Here is a 20,686-nt window from a genome sequence, read left to right as displayed (position 1 = left end):
AAGTGTCTCATCGCAAGGATACTACAAGTTGCCATGCTTTCATCCAGAGGAAGTTAATGCCAAATTGACAACAAAGCAGTTCGTTACAGCAAGAGCAATGAAGAATTAGCCATCAAGGCATGTGTGAATTGCCTAATGAAGGATGACAGAATAGTGAACGTTAGTAAATGTGGTCTATTTATTGATCCATCAGAACCATGGCTAGCTGCTAGCCCAGATGGAATTGCTGTTGAAACAACTTTGAGTAGCCAGAACAAAGGGTGCCTGGAAGTCAAATGTCCACTAGTATGTGAGAAAACAGCTTTTGCAGATGCTTGCAAGTCAGTGACTGGCTTTTGTCTTGTGCAATGTGATGGTCGAATACAGTTATCCAAATCACATGGATATCACTACCAGATTCAAACACAGATGCACACAACTCATTTTCCTTGGTGTGATTTCGTTGTATGGTCACCAACACAGGAACCTTTTGTGCAACATGTGTCATATGATGCTGGTTTTATGACCACTGCTATAATAAAAGCACGTAATTTTTATTTATTTTGACAAGTTTCTTCCATCAGTGATACCTAGCATCGTGGTATCGCCAACTGTTCCTGGAGTTAATAGTCACCACATCTCTTGTTCATTTACAAATACAACTAATTCAGAAACTGAAATATCACAATTTCCTTTACACCAGTACCAATTTCCTCTACACCAGTACCAATTTCCTTTACACCAGTACCAATTTCCTCTACACCAGTACCAATTTCCTCTACACCAGTACCAATTTCCTCTATACCAGTAACAATTTCCTCTACACCAGTAACAATTTCGTTTACAACTGTTCCTCAACACAAACGAGAATTTCCTCTACACCACTACCTAAGCAATGCACTGTGCCCAGCAACTTCTGCTGATTTGGAGGTCACTGGATCACACATACGCTAATCCCTTCCATTTAATGCTGTCTTCAAAGAACAGAGTGTAAAGTGTCACTTGGTAAATGGAGATGGCAGCTGTTTGTATCATGCAGTTGCTCAACAAGCTGGGTTTATCAGCAAAAACAGTAGAGGTGATATCACCATCAGTTCTCAGCTACGTCAGCTGGCTTTAAACATGATGACGAAGCAGCCTGCAGTTAGGGTTGAAGATGGCCTCACAGCAGTACAGTGGCTGCAAAAGAAAATGACAATTTTGCAGCCATCAGAATGGGGCGGAGATTTGGAGCTACGACTATTGGCCATAGGCATACAAAGAGACATAGCTGTAGTTACATTGGATAGTTTTGATAGCTGCTATGTAAGGAGGTTTCCTTGTCAGTCACCACTCTCACCAAAAATGAAGGGAGGGATCTAACTAGTAACGAGTTATGTGAGCAATGAAACTCCACGAGTCCAACTCCTCTGTTATTGATCTATAATTTCTATGTTATTCATAATGATTCGTTATAAACAGTTTATATATATACAAATGCGAAAGACAAATTAGCTTACCAATGGTGGACTAAAGTTAGTCATCATACAGCACACGTAAATGACTTCATCAATAGAATCCCACATTGCTGCTGGAAGGGTACTGCATAAAATATGGTACTCTTTAATACGTCCTATTGCTCTCTCGACGTGTACCCTTAATTGGGCTATCTTCTTAGTCAACAGATCATCATCAGCTGGCATCTGTGTTTTAGAATCCAAGAAGGGAGGTATGTTCAGCCGTACACCAATAGGAGTCAACAAATCTTATATAACAAAACCTTTATCTGCCATTATTTCATCTCCAGTCTCCAACTTATCCAGCAAACTTCCTGTCAGAAATTGATCCTTCATAAGCTGGTGATAGAAATGATACAGCACTGCTGGGAGTAATACCTACTAAAACCTTTACTGTGTTGGTGTTCTTGCAAGCAGAAAAGGTGGTAGATCGTACCAACAGTGATGAAGGACGTTCGACTTTACTGTGGCATCTAAAATTATTCTGGTATTAGGGTACTCTGCCTTAATAATTTATCCCTTTGGCCCCTATGTTATTAAAGAAGTGTTCCATTAAATGCGAAAGCCAATATATTGGCTTTTGTTACACGCATGCGTTCAAACGCACATATCTCGTAAACGAAATACCCTATGAATATACGGTTTGGACCACGCTACTCTGTGGTTAATGGGTAATACCCTAAGCTTTATCCGAACATTGTAGCACGATTGAACGTGAAGTAAGGCCAATATGTGTTTGAAAGAATTTTTGGCCGTTTTTAAGACGATAATTGCTACGATACTACCTGTCATAAAGGAGAGACGGAATAAAGAAGGTTAGTAAAAGTTATATGTTGTAGATCTATCCTTCGTGAGTAGTTTAACACAAACCATGAAGAAATAGGTTGTTCTTACATGGAGAAACAGGAGCCCAAATTTATATGTCAAAACACGTATAATAACTTTCGTTTTAAAGAACCAAAGCCAAAATATTGGCTTAAAAAGCCTCAGGTATGTACTTCTTCACTACATGCCACGGTGGGAAGCACTCTATTTTCTTTAAACTGTGATACATGAGATTAATCCATGTTAGTGTTACACGGGAGACTGATGATTGTGAAACATTGGACCGTTGAGCCAAGTCTAACTCAGGAAGACCAAGGCGAAGTCGTACTAATGTCAAAAAATTGTTCCATTAGTGGAAGCTTACACATGCGGCCAGTCTTCACTTCGTCATAATCTGTTTTCCATCCCACTGTCTCATGACCTCTGCATCAGATTCCAGGATCTCTTCATAAAATGCCAGTAGTGTTAGATGGTCTGGAAATCCAGTAGAAAACTTCACTAAGTCATCTCTGTCCTTGATATTTTCATAACGAAAATGTGACTTCTTCATAGCATCTTCTGATTGCTGAAGCATTCCAGATAGCTCTGTGATTGTTTCTTACAACTGTTGAACAGTGGTAGTTAACTTTGCCACTTCATCAGTCGTGTCTTCAATAATATCTTCAATATCTGACCCCACATTTGTGTCAGATATGCAACAAAAATTATCATCAAAATTCTTCACATCAAATTCATCCACAGGTACTACTACTTCACATCGATGTTTGGAAGAACAGGCAATCTGCAAAGTAATTGATGTACGACAACGTTCTGTTGTCCATGGAAATATGGATGGAACAGCAGTACTCCTTAGATGACGTCTTTCAGTTTCAATATTAAACTCACTGAAGATAAAATCTTCTGACTTGACATGTGCTGAGCAAATTCATGTGCAGAGGATAGGCTAACACGCTACAGAGTACCATATATCATATACTGTTGTACACACGGTATAGAAATCTAATGCATACTTACAGAAATTCAACTGGCATGCCCCAATTTAGCCTCACAAGCCAGGACTTAAGTGCCTACACCTTATACTGAAAATTGAGAGCACTGGATATCTGTGTGTGGAAGAGAAAACTACTGTACAGAACAACATTAGGTATGAAAAATAACTGTTATATAAATGCAAAAGTGTATTTTGAAAATGTCTGTGTCCGACCATACCCGCCCTTTCCAACTACCTCATAGTAACCCCCAGCATGAAGTATTTTAACACAACCTCAGTAATGGTTGTTAGAAGCCATTTAAAGAAAAATAAGGATGAAACTCCTCAAGACAATAATAATTGACAGGTCATCAATATCCTGCAATCAACACTACTATCCAACTCTTCCAGAAGCTTCTGGAATATCATACCTAAACACACAATAGTAATAATCTTTCCCTTAAATGGAATGGAGATGAGATGAATTCCATTGGGGCAAGTTATTGCCAGTCACATACCAGTCCATAATAGTAAGACAACTAATGCCACAAGATAGATGAAATCAGCAATTTCTATATTTATTACTGACATAATACAACATTACATCACTTAGGGAGGTATAAAAGTGACAGATTTGCTGGCAAAAGTTACGAGCCCTTCGCATATCGTCTTCGTGTTCACCAGGGAGTCAGTCCAAATGGCACCTTGGAGAATTTCGACCTCCGCTTACTTCGACATGTGCAACTGTGGTTACAGAAAATAACGCTTACTTCGCTCCTTGTAGCTGCCTACAGCTACGAAGAACTTCTCAACTTTCCCCCCCTTCCCCCTCAACCGGCCTGAATGTGTGACTCACCGCAGCGACCACGCCGTCACCTCTAGAGGGTGCTAAGTGGTGGTGGGGAGCACTGGATGGCCACCACTCTGCTATCACCAGCAAATCCTCGTAAAGTCACTAACAGTGACGAGGGCTTGTTGATGGGAGCACGAAGCGGTGGCCACAATTACCACACACTACAACAATGCATGCACACACTTTCTCACCTGACACTGCAAAACTTGATAATAAAATAGGAGCCCACGACTGTAAATAACGAGTGCCATATTCTCGTCTGAAAGGCTACCAATGCTAACGCGAATCCCACCAAGCCACAATACAATAGTCTATTAGTGTATCCATTGATGTGCTTCGCAATAAAGCCTAGCGGAATGTTCGCTAGGATCAACGCAATGTACACATAGTCGTCCCATGCCATTGTGTAGCATCCGGACAATATACTAGATTCCAGTAAAGTGATGGGCGTTAGATAGAAACGGAAAATGTTGACTGAATAACACCCCAGCTATGAGTAATGTTATAGCGAATAGAACATCGCTGGATAAAAATGGTCTTCTTTACGTGGGTTGGAATCAAGATCATGGTAAAATGGTGTGACGATTACCTTGTTTCTATATGATGCACATTACGTGTTTCAGGTTGTTTCGCCTGCGGGATGGAGAATGGATTCAGAATTTACAACTGTGACCCACTGAAAGAAAAAGAGCGGGAAGGTTGGAGTGTACATGTTCTTAATGATAATGTTTTGTCTAGTCGTTTAATGCCATACAAAATTCAATGAGGCATGGCATACTGGTCCAAAACTACTCTTGTGTTTAAAACACTCAAGCATTTATTTTGTGTCTGTGGCCAGGGATACTTCAGTTGATAATGCAAATCAACTGTATATTACTACGATGGCCCAGTACATATCAATTTTCCAGACTGCTAACTGGTAAAAGTGCAAATATTTGAATAGTATGCTTATAGCTTAAAGCATGTTTTAAATCATTCTGTGGTGCTCACAGATTCATCTTGCACATGTTAAAAGTTAGCTATGCAATACCTGCAGCAGATGATGGGTGTATCCATTCACTGGACTGGATTACTGGACTGGACTACTGGACTCACATAAAATTTGTTCAAACACATTAATTTTTCAACCACTAAAAGTGATTACATAGCCACACATGGGGCTAAGGCTCTCCATTTCTTGTCATAAAAAAACAAAAAACAAAGAGGTACGCACAGTCCATTGTTTTAAAATTTTATTAATTAAGGCTTTATTAAGTATGTTTGGAAAAGTGCTATAGTTTTGGTGGTCTGTTTAATGGTATGACATTGGTTTTTTACTCTTGTTACATTCACTGCATTTTTGCAAATATGTGTGACCTTACCTTCCTGTTTGAAAGTGTGTGCATTGGGAAGCTTAAATGTACCACAGCACACTCATTGCTATTTACAATATAAACCAAAGAGCCAGCAAGACTATAGGCGATTTTTATGTTACAGTAATGTAATGTAATTGCATGTTGTAAAACGTACAATATGGTGTGTTATTTTACAAAAGAAGGCTAGAGAAGATAGACATGCATTAACAGTACATAGTGCCTGAAACATTGCTAGCAGTAGACAAATTATTTTTAACAGTACATAGTGCCTGAAACATTGCTAGCAGTAGACAAATTATTTTTGATAACGAACTGCAATAATGTTTTAGTGCAGTTTTTGTGATTAATGTACTAGTTTTATGGAGTCCAGTAATCCAGTCCAGTAGTCCAGTCCAGTAATCCAGTCCAGTAGTCCATTCCAGTAATCCAGTCCAGTAGTCCAGTCCAGTGAATGGATACACCCACAGATGATACCTAGAGGGCCGAAATATTGTGATGAAAATGATAGCCAGTCACTATCTGGAAAGTGAACTCAAATGCTTGCCATGGCCCTGTGGTAACATGCAGATAATAATGTTGGGTCGACTTTTATGGCTAATTGTGTGGTTTAATCAGAACTGCAGTACTTTCATGCATAGTTCCAGTTACCAACCAAACTATTGACATAAGCTTAGTTACTTTGCCTGTACATAATACCAGCACTATACTTGTAGCACAGTGACGCTTGGCCACATAGTTAGCAAGTTGTCAAGTACACAAGTTTTATCTCAAATGACTTGGCTTTTAGTTGCTACTCATTTCTCCAACTTATTTTTTAACACTGTGTGAGGAAATTCATTTTCTTTTGGCCAGTATTCAAGTCCCGCTCAGCGTTTGTTATCAATATGTAAGCCCTGTCTGTTTTGTGCAGTATTAACGATGTGATTATGTCCCACTATGAGGTCTTACTACCTATCCAAATATATATAATGATATTGTTGCCTGAGTAATAGCAAAGATGGTAGTAATAGTGAGCATATATTTGAATATTACCGAGTTCATAATATATATATATATATATATATATACTGAGGAGAGTATCCTACTCTCATATATCCCTGTAGAAGGGCGTATCGTGAAGTTATGACGTAGAGTTCGCCCATTTTTCTTTGTATAATTAATGATGTCATTATAGTTGAACATGGTATCGATTGAACGCGTGCCTAACAATGTCGCTAACAACCAAATTAACTCCAGCTCTAAGCGTTTCTCACCAAACTACAATCGTCCCTTCATGGGTTAAGACCGCTTCGTAGGCATTTATTGCTAGGCCATTCGCGAATACGGCTATCCCGAGCACCACGGCGCTAATGATTCTTGCACTTTTATGGCTTCCCATACGTCGCAAACCGCAGCATCTTATCATTACGTCATATGCCCTTGTACGAGAGTAGGATACTCTCCTCAGTATATATATATGTGACCCAGTCTGAGAAAACCGGTCTTATCACCCATGTCAGCAGATTCGATTTTTCACCCAGGACACAAAGCTACATGAATAAACTATCTAATTCCACAATCAAAATCAGCTAGACTGGAGTGGTCTGGTTTTGCTGGCTGCTTTTCCCAAGCCCAGTGGCGATCCATACGTGTGGTGTGGGGCCTTAATGGAGCTCTGGTCAGCCTGGGGATGACTGTATGTGGCTGTATAGCTCTGTGGTATTGAATAAGTACCTCTGCTGTGAATTTCCTTTCATTTTAGCCAATTTTGAGACCTCAATGGCCCAAAACTTGGCCTAATTCATCTCTATGCCTTCCTTTTCAATTTTTGAACACCATCTTGCCCGCCTCCCACCCATTTTGCAGCTCGCCTGATACAGGGTTTAAAAACTATCTAAAATGGCGGGAAGCTTAGTTGTTGGCTACTTATACAGTGGATGCTGTGGAAGGTAAGGAATTGGTATAAAACGTGTGAAAATTTGGTACATATAGCTTCAACCATTGGCGAGCTACAACACACTAAATACTTAAAACCAGATACTTTTAAATAGGCGATAAGCCCAGTTTTCCCAGACTGGGTCACATATTATGAACTCTTGATATTACTTTATATATATTGCAGTTTGTCATAGCATTTCAACCAGATTTCTGTCGAATGTATTTGCACTCAATTAAGTGTACATGAAGTTACTGAATATTTTACCTCCCTACACATGCAATGTGGAAATATATCATTTCTACTCACCAAGTTATCACTCAACAAACTCTGTTTCTACTTCCAGTAATGTTTTACTATGATAATATACTAAGCTGTCATTTTCACTGCAGATTTTCAGAATGGAGGTCTTGGTTGTGTTGAAATGCTGTTCCGATGCAACTATCTGGCATTGGTGGGTGGAGGACCACGGCCAGCCTTCCCTCCCAACAAAGGTAAGCTAGTAATAGACTGTAATGCCAGCAGTAACTAATAACTGTTAATTTATGTTAGTGGTGATGTGGGATGATTTGAAAAAGAAAGCTGTTTTTGAGCTGGAGTTTGATACCCAAGTGAAAGCAGTTAAGTTAAAGAGAGACAAGTAAGATTAAGTCATCCACTCCATGTGCAGTGTACATGTTGCGTACAGGATAATTGTCGTATCGGAACTACTGGTAAAGATTTTTACGTTTACGCAACAACCGAAGCAGGTAGCATCTTTTGATACCACTTCTAATCCTAAAGGTAATGAATGTGTTTAGTGAGAAGTTGAGTTTTGTGGTGTTCGATAATAGTCGGCAAATGGTAGCCTTGTATTTTTACATGTATGTGCTGTCCAATTGTAATATTCTATTTTTGGGACTCTTTTATTTTGTGTTTGCCATGTTGACAATGTTTTCATGAACCATAGTAAAGTCGATGTGAAAGAGAAACAACTCTACGTATATAAATTAAAATTAACTTAACCCAGAAATTAAACGAACATCAATGTAGATGCCTTACACCCATCTGTGTTGTATTTTTTTCTATCCTTAGGACTGTGTGGGCTGTGCCCCAGTCCCACATGTGCTCTACTGGCATTCCCTGGGCACATCATTGGCCGAGTACAACTTGTTGATCTAAACTCAGACAAGTTGCCCTCTGAGATTGCCGCTCATGAAACACAACTAAGTTGTATCTCACTCAATCATCAGGGGACATGGCTGGCCACTGCATCTGAAAAGGTTTGTAATTTGTGCTGAAATGCTATGTGTATATGTATGTATGTGTGTATGTACAGTGTGGTTAAAGATGTGTACAGTAAAATGTGTTCTTTTTAAATCAGTATGGTATCATGTATGGGAGGATCAAAGATTCAAAATGCCAAAGCACTTTATAATATAATCATAAATTAACAAAGGTTCTTCATGACTAATAAAGAACAGTTATGCAGCGGATTGAGCATAGCTATACAGTCTAGTATTTACAGATAAACAGCTAGTTTAATCGCATACGTTACACTTTTTAAATCACTAAAACTAGCCAAACTAATCCTATTTGCTGGTTCCATGTCTAAAAACAGACTAGCTGTTTGGTTGCTTACTAATGGTCTGATGGCTGAGAACTGAACAAGTGCTTAAGATGAACACTGCAAAGAAGACTAAAGTAGTGTTACAATAATAAGTATCTTATTAGTTAGTGATTAAACCTTATACGTAGGTACTTCCCCCAACATGCTATAATTAATACTTTAATGTGATCAGTCAATGCTCTTTATAAGATTTCTAAGGTTTTAAAGCGATTGTTATGTTAGAGTATTTGTTGCCTATATAGCGTACATCATGAAATAGTAAATAAATACTTACAGTATATGATAATCACAGTTTCAGCAATGACATTAAAAGATGTTTGTCTCAATTGTCCTACTTAACTAGCTTTGAAAGTTCCCGTTCTTGTACTCGGCTGAACCATGTTATGTCTCCTTTTGTGTCATACCTAATGATCTTTGCATCAATCATGTCTTCTATAACTGCAACCATCCTCTTGTTGTCCTTAGCATCCTTGAATAGATCTGTTAGTGATACACTTCCACCCTGGACTAGTTTACGTATGATCAACATACTGTCAGGCTTTCCGCTGGTAATACAAAGCTGTTGGTTGTACATTTGGAAATGGAACAAAGGAAACAAAGCCTTTGTAGCATTGCCACATATGTCGCCACTGTTTGAAATTGTGCCACTCGGTTTCTGAAGGCCTTGTAGGTAATCCAATCTTCCACCCATGCAGCCAAATAATTTTTTGGCCTCATCTTGTGAAAAGCCATTCTGCATTAAATACAAAGTAGCCTCATCCTCTCCAATGTCATCTACTTCATAAATCAGAGCCCTCATGGAATAACCAGTTTTCATAATGTAGGGGATAATAGTGTTTTCACTGCTAACAAGAACTATCTTGATAGTCTTGTTAGTCTTGTTCATCAATTCATTTGTGTATCGTACAAGGGTAGCAAGTAGTTCTTCATCTTGCTGTACTAGTTTGTCAATGCCATCAATGAATAGTACTGGGATTTCTCCATGTTTCTCTTTGTACTCTATAGCTGAATGTTCCAGCACTTTGAGAACCTTCTCAATACCATCAGTTTTGTTCCATGGTAGAATGTGGTAGCAGCAGTAGTCTTGGGAAATACAGCTTAACACTTCATCAAATACTGAGTGGCTTGTCTTCATTCCTATCTCTTGGCTAATGCCAGTTACTAAAGCATGTGGGTTGGTTATTTCATAGTATAGCACTCCATTGGGATATTTATTACACAATTCCCTTACAGCATGTGTTTTGCCACTCCCAGAGGGACCTATGATAAAGCAGAAATCAGTGAAAGTGTCCTCTGGTTTCGGGAGGAATTTTGTTGTCATATCCTTTTCAACTTGAGGCCTGGGTATTGCTTTTGTAGAGTGCTGGAGATCTGGCTTGGATCCTGACAGCAATCTTTGGTAGACAGGAAACTGGAGTTCTCTCTTGGCTCTTCTTCTGAGGTAACTATCAATGAAAGGAGATCCAACAATGCCAAAGGCACACGAAGATTTAATAGGATTTGACAATACCCAGTTCAGCATATTAGCACTAAAGCACAATATAAGGCTTCCAGAAATCTTTGCTAACACACAGTTGCGCAGGCTATTTATATCCATAGCAATGCAATGACCTTCCCTAGTTTGCATCATTTTAGAAATGATGCAAATCTAGGTTGCATGGGTTACAAGTTTTACAATTGGATTCCTTGTAGCTATACCGTTTGTGACTGACTTCAGTACTGTTCGTAGTAGAATTATGTGTTTTTGGAACTGATATTGCTTGTTGAATTGAAGTCACCATGGTGTGCCACCGTGCTCATCATAGAATGATTAGGTGTTATTTTGCATTTGAAGTAGTGACAGCTTGTATTAATGGACATTACATCATCAAGTGTTTATCTGAATTTACAGGTTTATAACTGCTACATGTATAATAACCAACTAGTGTTTCATGGCTTTATACAGTTGTAGAGTTGTCAGTGATAACTTGCTGAAGAAATAACTTCGATCTTACCTTATAGAAGAAACAACTAGTTGTGGCAAAGTTCCTGCCAACGATGCAACAGTGACTAAATCTATTGCAAGCTCACTCAATTGCCAACACACAATATAGTGTAACAGAAATTACAAAGGTCACTAACACAAGTTGGTGTTGTTGTATTTAGATAGAAACAATGGATGGAAGAGTATTTTAAAAGACATGCAAAGACTCTGTATTAACTGTATGAAACAGTAAGGTTTACAAAAGAAAAAAAATACTAGGCATCTACTAAACTGTTAACTAATAATTTGAACTTGTTGTATAGTAGTTACTGTGTAAGTCATTACGTGTTTTCTTGGCCTTTTTGTTATGATTACTAAACAATTTCTTGTAGGGTACACTGATACGGTTATACTGCACAGAAACACTTAACTTAATCCACGAGTTGAGAAGAGGTCTCAGCTCTGCTAATGTATTTTGGTGAGGCATTGTTGTGTGTATGTGTGCATATACACTGTGTATATACTGGTACATTGTGTACAGTGGATCCTTTGTACAACCTACAAGTATAAGGAAATGTTAGAAATTTTACCGTTTGAATAGGGATCATAACAAGGGAGGTCATTGACACCTGCATTATACTATAGTGGACATTTTATCTTCAGTCATGGCTATACCGTAATTAGCTTTTTGTTGTTGTTGTAAAATAATTTTCGTATGCAAGTACTTGTGCAAAAATTTCTTACAGGAAAATTTTTTGCGCAAGAACAAACTACTCTAATAGAGCAGTCATTTGCGTAAATCATGCGAAAATATTTTTACACAAAAATTTTTGCACGAAAATAAAGCAGATTACAGTACTATGAAGTGGTAAGTGAACGGTTATTCCGCTATTTTGTTATACCCATTATAGCATTACAAACCTAGAACCATATGAAAAGTGCCTCTGCAATCAATCCAGTCACTACGGAAATCACAGACCATTCTTATAGCAGCCAGCTGTGCTACATGTTACTACGAATCAACAACTATGTGGCAGTATAGAAGAAAATGGGATGCAAAAGAGAAAAAGGGTAATTACCTCCATGATGCATGCATTTGTAGCTGCTATGGTTGGCAAAAAGGCATGTCTTGGGCCAAAGCAACATCAAACAGTGGAGAAATCAAGCCCATAGCCAACATCTGTACACTTTCGGTATTCAGGATGGTCACAATACATTGTGGCCCTTTTAAAATAACACCCTGACATGTAAAAGTGTTTTGCAAATTTGATGTTCAAGAAAAAATGTTCAAAATAATAATACTAAAGTACACGAAAAAATTTGGAATTTTCGACTAGAGTAGGGACCATAGCACATCGATAAAAAGTACTGAAACAAGCTGGAGTAGTCCATGATGTTAAATCACAGTAAAACAATAAGAAGTGTTATATCCCTACTGTGCTCAAGATACCATAACGGGAATGCACGGTAGGGATATAACACTTCTTATTGTTTTACTGTGATTTAATATCATGGACTACTCCAACTTGTTTCAGTACTTTTTATCGATGTGCTATGGTCCCTACTCTAGTTGAAAATTCCAAATTTTTTTGTGTACTTGTTTATTAACTTTTTTGTAAATAATTTTATTATGACTGGTGAACCCACGCATACTGCAGCAATATGGATCAAGAACTTTTCCGGAAGCACCTCTACAATCTAAAGAAATGGTGCTGCGCCCCAATTTTATTAATTATCGTCTGAAAAGTGAAGTTTCCATTACACTTCGCTGTCGGCTATGTTCAACCCGTTACACAGCAATACGAATCAAGAACTGTTTGAAAAATGCCTTTGCAATCAAAATAGCCACTATGAAAAATACGGACGATTTCCATTTCGAAGGGAAGCTATCACATGCTCGCACCAAATCGACACCTTTCCCTGTCAGCAAAGATGAATGGGACACAAAGGAGGACACTGGTAAGTCCATGAAAAATGCATTGTACATACTGCGGTATGCCAAAAGACACCTGTCGGGCCGAAGCGACGTCGAACAGTGAAAAAATCAAGCCTGTAGCTTTAGCCGTTATCGAGTTATGCTTGTCTGAAGGAATCAGTCAGTTACTTACTTACTTACTCAGTCAGTAGAAAATTCCGTCGAATAAAAAAATTTTAAAATTCCATAGCAACTTTTTGAAAGCGTTTCGGGTCGGTCTGAAAGCTTGTTTGGGCTTAGTTTTACCTCACCAATACTGCCTCATCGTCATCAGGGAAAATTGAGGCTGGTTTTTGGGTGATTTTATTTCGTGGGCCACGCCTACTGCTTTGTGGTCCCTACTATACAGTATCGTACTGTATGATGTTTTGTAATTACAATGAAAGAAGTATTGATGATGGGTCTATCTTGAATCAAAATACCTGTTAGAAAAATGGTATGCATATGCTTTGATCTTTGGAGGATAATGAGATTCTTTAAGGGGCTATGCGCTCAATTTGTTGACATCGTGAAGCCGTTTAAGTTTATGACGTAATCATAACAAAACACGTCATTATACACAAACACATACACAAACACATGCGTTTTTGCTGGCCTTGTACACCGATTGTAAGCCAGGTGAGCAAGCTTAGAATGTTTCCTGAGTTAACATCGCTGTTTACAACTGTTTATAACACGCCTAGCGATACAAAAACACAAGTTGTTGTGTAGTGTTAATTAGTCCTCAGCTGGTTGTTTATTCCTTTTGCAGCAGTACAATGTTAACCTTGGTGATTTTTGGCATTACTCTCCCACGCAGCTATTGGCTTGACATCATCTTACGTATTAAAATGAAATATTATGTATTGTTCATGATTTCACTAGCAGTATAATATTAAACGGCTTCATCAAGCACATAGCCCCTTTAAAATGGTTAGAAACCTGCTAGCAGAAAGATCACAAATCACACTTTTGATCATTGATTTTCAATGCTCCCTCTCCAAACATATTCAGGCTAATAGCCTGCAGTGGGCAGCCAGTCACCCAGGCCAACATGTGGTTAACTATTCTATTCATTTTATATCATGCTTAAAAGAATTCGATTATGGGAGGTACAATCTAACGTTGTATGTACGTTTGTTACAATGCACGTAGAAGCCCAGAAATATCACAGAAAATTCTGTTTAGTGCCCATCTGTTTCTAGAGTTTTTAAGGCTCTTTTCGTATTCTATTAAACTATGGATGGACTTTACTAAAGACCTAAATGAGATGAGCTTCCTTGTAGAAACATTATTTTGTACTACGTGTAAAATGGATGTGGTCCATATTTGAAATCATGCCTGCCCTTCATGCTACTGTGGTGCCGCTGAAGGCACAACTTGTGACAACTCCTTCCCATCATATAAATCCACGCAAGCTACTTCTTTGACACACGTGTTCTTTACACTGCTGTGACACCATGGGCATTGGCTACTGCTAGCCCAACTCAACATTATCAATCACTGCCGTTGTCCTAGCTGTGCCAGATCCAAGTTTAACTTGTGAAAGGAAGTGATGCAAGCTTCGATTTTTCAACACTTCGACAAAGGCATGTTCAGTCTTCCGTGATTATTTTAACATTGTGTGACAATTTCAGTACAACATATAACCTAATCCCACATTGACTCCACCTATATGCCCATATAAAATGCATACATTTTCCAAGCCAGTCAGAGACCACACCCTTGGATCTTTGTGGATTTTAAAACCTCACTTTGCTCGCTTTTTAAAATCCATAAAGATCCTCGTGCTAGATCTCTAACCTACACTTAGAATTGTTTCAGATATAATGCTACTAGCTACTGCCTACAATATGAGGCGAACCTAACATGTATCATATTGTAATATGCTGATTGTGATCTATTATTTTGTACTGTCTTCTTTGTAGCATCAACTTTAATCATGACTCATCATTGATGTGTGTATCAAGTGATCATGGTACAGTACACATTTTTGCCATTGAGGACCCCAAAAAGAACAAGACCTCCAGGTGAGCTTGACTAGCCTGACTACTATATGTAGTAGTGCACCACTCTGGTGGGTATGGTGCACACTGTGCCCACAATGGAATCCTGTACGTAAAGGAAATTTGTTGTACACAGGTACCCTTAGTTAAGGGATATGGAAACTACTAATACTGTTGCAAACCTTGACTGATATATATCCTTTATATTTCTTGGGTCCCACTGTAGTGTGCTAACATTACAAAGATTCTAAGGTTGTGCTTTTGAATAGAGAATGTATGATGCATTCATTACATAATTTCTGACAATTGCTCTATATTAGCTAAATTTGGTCTGGTCCCATGGATGCATTGTCTGTCTGTCTGTCTGTCCAGTAAATAAAAATTTAAAAATTGAACACAATTAAGTATACAATCATTAACTTTTCTTGATAATGTTCTTACAGTTTGGTGAAGGTCAAGGGTGTTCTACCGAAGTACTTCAGCTCCATATGGAGTTTTACCAAGTTCCAAGTGCCAGGCAATCTACACTGTATTTGTGCATTTGGATCAGATGATAACACTGTAATAGGTGAGGATATGTATGCTTCAGTTTGTGTGTTACACATGTCAACTACCATTACTTATCACAGTTGCCCTGTTACGTAGTGTTGTACCGATATCCAAATTAGCCGATTATTCCGATAACCGATATTAAGTAACAGAATTAGCCAATACCGATAACTGATCCGATATACGCTAATAACACTAACACTGATCCTCATCATTATTAAACGACTCATATTAGTGACATAAGCATTGATATAAAACTCATTCTAGGCTAAAATGTAAAGTTAGATGCATACCACAAGTAAAGTTACTCATGGTAAACAGGTTTTAAGTACATTTTACTACTGCTATATGGTTGAGACAAGTGGCTGGTACTACATAGAAACCAATAACTTCAGTTTACTGTTGCGCAAGGCAATTGGAAACAGTGGAAACGGAAACCAGAAATGGAAAGTGGAAATGGAAAGTGGAAATGGTCAAATCATCATATAAATGTACCCTAGAGTAAAACCTTGTATAGTGGCCACCTCTTAAAGACCACCTCCATACAAAGGTCACCTTGTAATTAGACCCAAAGATGGTTAAGGCATTCTGGCCTTACAAGACCACTTTATGGTCACCTTTATAAAGACCACCTCTCTACATTGTTATTAGGTTCCAAACATTTATTTCATGACTTATCAAAACAGCTAAGTCAGCTAAAAATACTATAATCTTAAGGTCATCATCTCTTTGTGATACCTCATTTTTTGATACAGTAGGTTGTAGTGAACTAGCCACATTTCACTTGCATGGACTAAGGACTTACACATTCTGGTACAAACTAAGTGATAATGGTAGATGACTTGAGTGAAGTGTGGACCAAAAATATGGGAGATGACATTGACCTCTTTCTATGAGTCATGAAATACATGTTTGAAGCTTATGTATATGTTAAAGCATAGCCGCGAGTGCTATATGAAAAAAAAGTATGAGGCGCGTGGCCGAGTACTTTATTTTTCATATAGCACGAGCAAGGCTATGCTTTAAATGATTCATGGAACTTTCTAGTCGTGTAGCTTCACCATACACTAGGACTCGCAATTAACAAGCATTGCACGAACTATTAGCAGCCTGAACGCACACAAACTAGTTTAACAAAGTAACTCACGCGTATTTCACCATAGTTTGGCATAGTAGACGTTCATCGCATCTTTTGGCAGGTTTTGCTCGCAACCCACAATCGATTCTATTGTGAGTCACATGGTGAAGTATTTCCGTGATATCTCCAGGACTTATCCGTTTACATTAACAAACGTAACAGCAACGTTACCTTCTCCCACCCATCATCGAAGCATTTAGGTATGTCTATAAAAGCAATCCAGTGGTGGAACTCGTATTGGCTGGGGTGATTGATCATTCAGCGCGGCGAGGCTATCAGCCTTCACCGGCTTGGGTGATTAGTCGTACTGGAGCGAGCCCCGTAGGCTATTAGCCTACACTAAGGCACGTGGGCAACTGTGCTTTATTGCCCACAAAGAGTGCTTTATTGCACCGCAGAGTGCTTTATTGAACGAATAAAGCACTCTTTGTGGTGCAATAAAGCACTCTTTGTGGTCGATGAAGCAGTTGGCCGGCTGAGAGTGTACTTTATGATATTTAAAGTACACTTTTTCCTTTGATCTCGCCCACGCAAAGTTCTATAACAAATATTACTATGTAAAGACGTGGTCTTTATATATAAAAGGTGACCATGAAGTGGCCTTACCTGTCTGTAGAACTTAATTGCAATGTAGTCTTTGTATAGAAGTGGTCTTTGTACAGAGGTGGTCTTTAAAAGTGACACTAAGTGAGGTTTTACCCTAGGACCATAAGAGCCTAGCTGTTTTGATAGTCATGGAATAGATGCTTGGACTCTTAGCTATTATTACGATGTAAAAGGTGGTCTTTTTAAAAAAGGGTGGTCTTTTAGCGGACCCTGAAATCTTATAAGGTCAGCTATCTTTGAGATCTAATTACAATGTGGTCTTTGTATGGAGGTGGTCTTTATAAGAAGGTGGTCTTTAAGAGGTGGCCACTAAACAAGGCTTTCATTCTAGGATACGTTTATATGATGATTTGACCATTTCTGTTTTCCATTTCTGCTTTCCATTTCCACTGTTTCCAATTGCCCTGTTGGGCATGGCCTAAACCTGACAGTTTACTATGGGCATGGCTTGTAGTCACTTCTAAACCATCAACACATAACTGAATTAAAATGCCAAATAACTTATGTCTAGCCTTCCCCACATCATTATACTACACAGCACAGTGGAGATTAATATCTGGAGATTAATATTGGCTTTGATTTCATCAAAACCGATTAATCGGCTAGTAGCCAATATCACCCGATACTGATTATTGAACTGATCCGATTATCGGTGCAATACTACAGTTACGTGTTGCACTACATTAATCTGTTATCTGAACACCAGTTTCCTGTTCACTGAATGATGTTGTGATTGTTCTATTAGAGTAAATGTTGAAATGTTCTTTTTAAATATCCTAAACTGGGATATCAATTAAGAGTCTAGAAATCAACTTTCTATTATATTTGTATTTTAACCACTACTATGTGTCTGGTGTAGGGCCCAAACAAATAGTGGTTTACTGTATTCGAATATTCGCTCAGCTCTAGCAAAATTAGTCGAATAATTGGTGTAAGGTTTCATTGCTATGAATGCAATTCAGTAATTAAGGCAGCCACTACCAAGAAGCCTACAAATAACCACAAACAGCTTTGTGGCTTCATATGAATAACTTACAGAGAAGAAGGTGATGCTGTTATGCCCTTTCTGAAAGGATTATCACAGCGATACTGTGATAATAACAAAGTAGAAGTACCTGGAGTAAGCCACAAATCTGTACAAAGTCTTGCGCTTATGGCGATTCACCGTGGAATTAGTACATCTTTACCAATTAGTGGCTGCCTAATTCTATTACTACTCTTCACTTTATCATCATAGTCCTTCCCTTTTTGTTACTTTCATTAGCATCGTCTTTTGCTTCGTTAAATACTGACAGCTAATCACGTGTCAAAATATAAATGATCACTGTGCAAATAATCGTTTGTTAATTTTATTATTTTTGGCTACAATGCAAACGAATATTAATCCGAATATTCGGCTAATCATTTGAGCCTCAGTCTGATGGCAAATAAAACTCTTTGGAAATAGGGCTCTCTTCTTCTTATGGTTGACCTTTTTGAGGGCTGCTTTGTACTGTACGTACGCTGAAGTTTGAAGAGTGGATTGTCTACAGGAAATATTATCTGAATACCAATAGCATAAGCTGCCAGTTATCAACATGAATTTGCACAATCACATATGTGGTAAGATCTATGAACTGCCGGTCTTCATCTGTTTGTTCTATAGTAGTTCAAGTTGCTGTTGTCCTATAAAAACAAACTCATAGGCCAATTATCATCACTTGTGGATTAAATCATATGTTACAAGTGGACACTTGCCATGCCTACACCTCACCCAGACACATTTGAGGAAAAAATTAGTTCAGGTGGCTTTTTTCAATAATAATAATAATAATTAAAATTTTTAAAAAAACTTACAGTGTCAAGCTGAAGTGTAAAAATGGTTTACAGTGCATTCTACAAGTTTCTACCAATACAATAATGTTATGAAACACAATAAGCCTTTTCCATAATGACGTCACATGATCCTCTATTTGAGATACTAGCTCTTATATTTTCAAGTATTGTTTTCTATGACACCAAATTTTTTGTGGGTCGTTTGGTTATTAATAAAGATGATGTTGAAGCAAAACAACTGTCAACCCCTCTGCTGTACTGAAACCTCATAAAAGTTCTTATCATAAGCCCTGATCTATCTTCTTTGTCAAAACATTTGGGACTGATGGTCAAGTGGCAGAGGAGGTTGGCAGTGATTTAAGCGCTACTTTAAAATATTATCTTAATTACATATTTTGGCTTGAAATTTTATGTGAGCCTCAAAAGTCGCAATACATAAGCAAACAGTGGGGGTGACAGGGTACGGATTGCACATTAAGATGATGTAGTTTGTTTTGTAAAAGTTAACATCCTATTCTCAGCTACAGCTTTCTCCACAATACGCTTAATTTGTTTTTATATCCTCAATAAATCTGCAAAGTCAAATTTGGTTGTCCACGTGGCATAGCCTGAAAAAAAAACCAGTTGTACACAACAAAATCAGCTAACTGGTAACACTGTACACTTAATATTAATAACTTCAGACAATCGATAAGGATGATGTGCAGAGATAAAAGTACGTATCTCTATGCAATAAAGCAAGCATGAAGGAATATACTTAGCAATTTACTCTGTAATCATTTGTAAAACGCTAGATTTTATTACTGCTGTTAATTGGAACAGAAAGTGCCGATAATACATACTAACTGATAATTGGCAGCTTATGCTAGTGATGTGTATCAAGAGTATATAATGGGAAGGGAATGTATCAAACTGTGCTATAGGCTGAGCCTGTAAAGTAACTTGAATACCTTCATTTCTTCTCATAAACCTGATCGCTGTTGATTACTCAGATATAATTAAAAGTTTGACAGATGTTCCGCATGGAATTGCAATGGCTGAAATTCCATCTAGATGTGTCACTTTCGCTAGTAGAACTGTCAAGTAGAGGATGGCGATCATGATAAAACCTTGATGTTTTTAGCTATTTGTGTCTTTCTCTTTGTATGACGATTTCCTCTGCATGATGTGCCATACTTTTCTCAAGTACACATTCTTTCATTTAGTGGTCGCATACACAAAGTGTGCCCACTACACTTAATAATTAGTCACCAATCAACACAAATCACCAAGCTATTTAAATGGTGCCATAGGACTTTACTAGTTCACAGCGTATAGTGCAGTTCAACACACTCTCCCTATTATATACTCTTGTTTGTATTAGATTAGGTGTATGTTCTAATAAAGTAACGAAAAAGATATAAATCTCTATTCCTCTAGCAATTGGAGCAGATGGTAGCTACTACAAGTACACTTTTAATTCTAATGGAGAATGCCACCGAGATGCTTATTGTAAATTTCTACAAATGACAGATGTATAATAATTGTTGTTGTTGTTGTTGTTGTGCTAAATGTTTTTAACTATTTATTTGTTGTTGTAGTAAGTAGTACATTATTTTGTATGTATTTTAAATATATGTTTTTTTTGAATTTTAATTTGATTTTTCAATCATA

At 38.0% G+C, this 20,686-nt stretch overlaps 2 protein-coding genes across 2 annotated transcripts in view; one reads left to right on the top strand and one right to left on the bottom strand.

The window, feature by feature from the left end:
* Positions 1-4,578, bottom strand: part of LOC136251040 (lysophospholipid acyltransferase 7-like) — a 14,856-nt gene extending 10,278 nt beyond the window's left edge. The window contains exon 1 of the mRNA XM_066043420.1: positions 4,315-4,578. Within this exon, the coding sequence (XP_065899492.1) occupies positions 4,315-4,526 (212 nt within the window). The 5' untranslated portion in view covers positions 4,527-4,578. The remainder of the gene's footprint in view (positions 1-4,314) is intronic.
* LOC136251041 (WD repeat domain phosphoinositide-interacting protein 3-like) lies at positions 4,532-20,686 on the top strand. The gene is made up of 10 exons (XM_066043421.1): positions 4,532-4,691; positions 4,747-4,821; positions 7,786-7,887; positions 7,946-8,033; positions 8,082-8,176; positions 8,468-8,655; positions 11,358-11,443; positions 14,848-14,949; positions 15,369-15,493; positions 20,453-20,686. Exons 1-10 carry the CDS (start codon positions 4,616-4,618, stop codon positions 20,551-20,553), a joined length of 1,038 nt encoding a protein of 345 aa, XP_065899493.1. The 5' UTR covers positions 4,532-4,615; the 3' UTR covers positions 20,554-20,686.

Source organism: Dysidea avara, chromosome 3, assembly GCF_963678975.1.
Source record: "Dysidea avara chromosome 3, odDysAvar1.4, whole genome shotgun sequence".
In the NCBI taxonomy this organism is placed as follows: Eukaryota; Metazoa; Porifera; class Demospongiae; order Dictyoceratida; family Dysideidae; genus Dysidea; species Dysidea avara.
Note: the sequence above shows the minus strand (reverse complement) of the source record. Positions and strands in the feature narration are given on the sequence as shown.

Bases quoted from the DNA above. Each gene is read 5' to 3' on its own strand.
- LOC136251041 (XM_066043421.1), top strand. From the start codon at position 4,616: ATGAGTAATGTTATAGCGAATAGAACATCGCTGGATAAAAATGGTCTT. The intron at 4,822-7,785 runs GTTGGAGTGTAC...TTTTCACTGCAG, and splicing joins GAAAGAAAAAGAGCGGGAAG to ATTTTCAGAATGGAGGTCTT. The intron at 8,177-8,467 runs GTAATGAATGTG...TTCTATCCTTAG, and splicing joins TACCACTTCTAATCCTAAAG to GACTGTGTGGGCTGTGCCCC.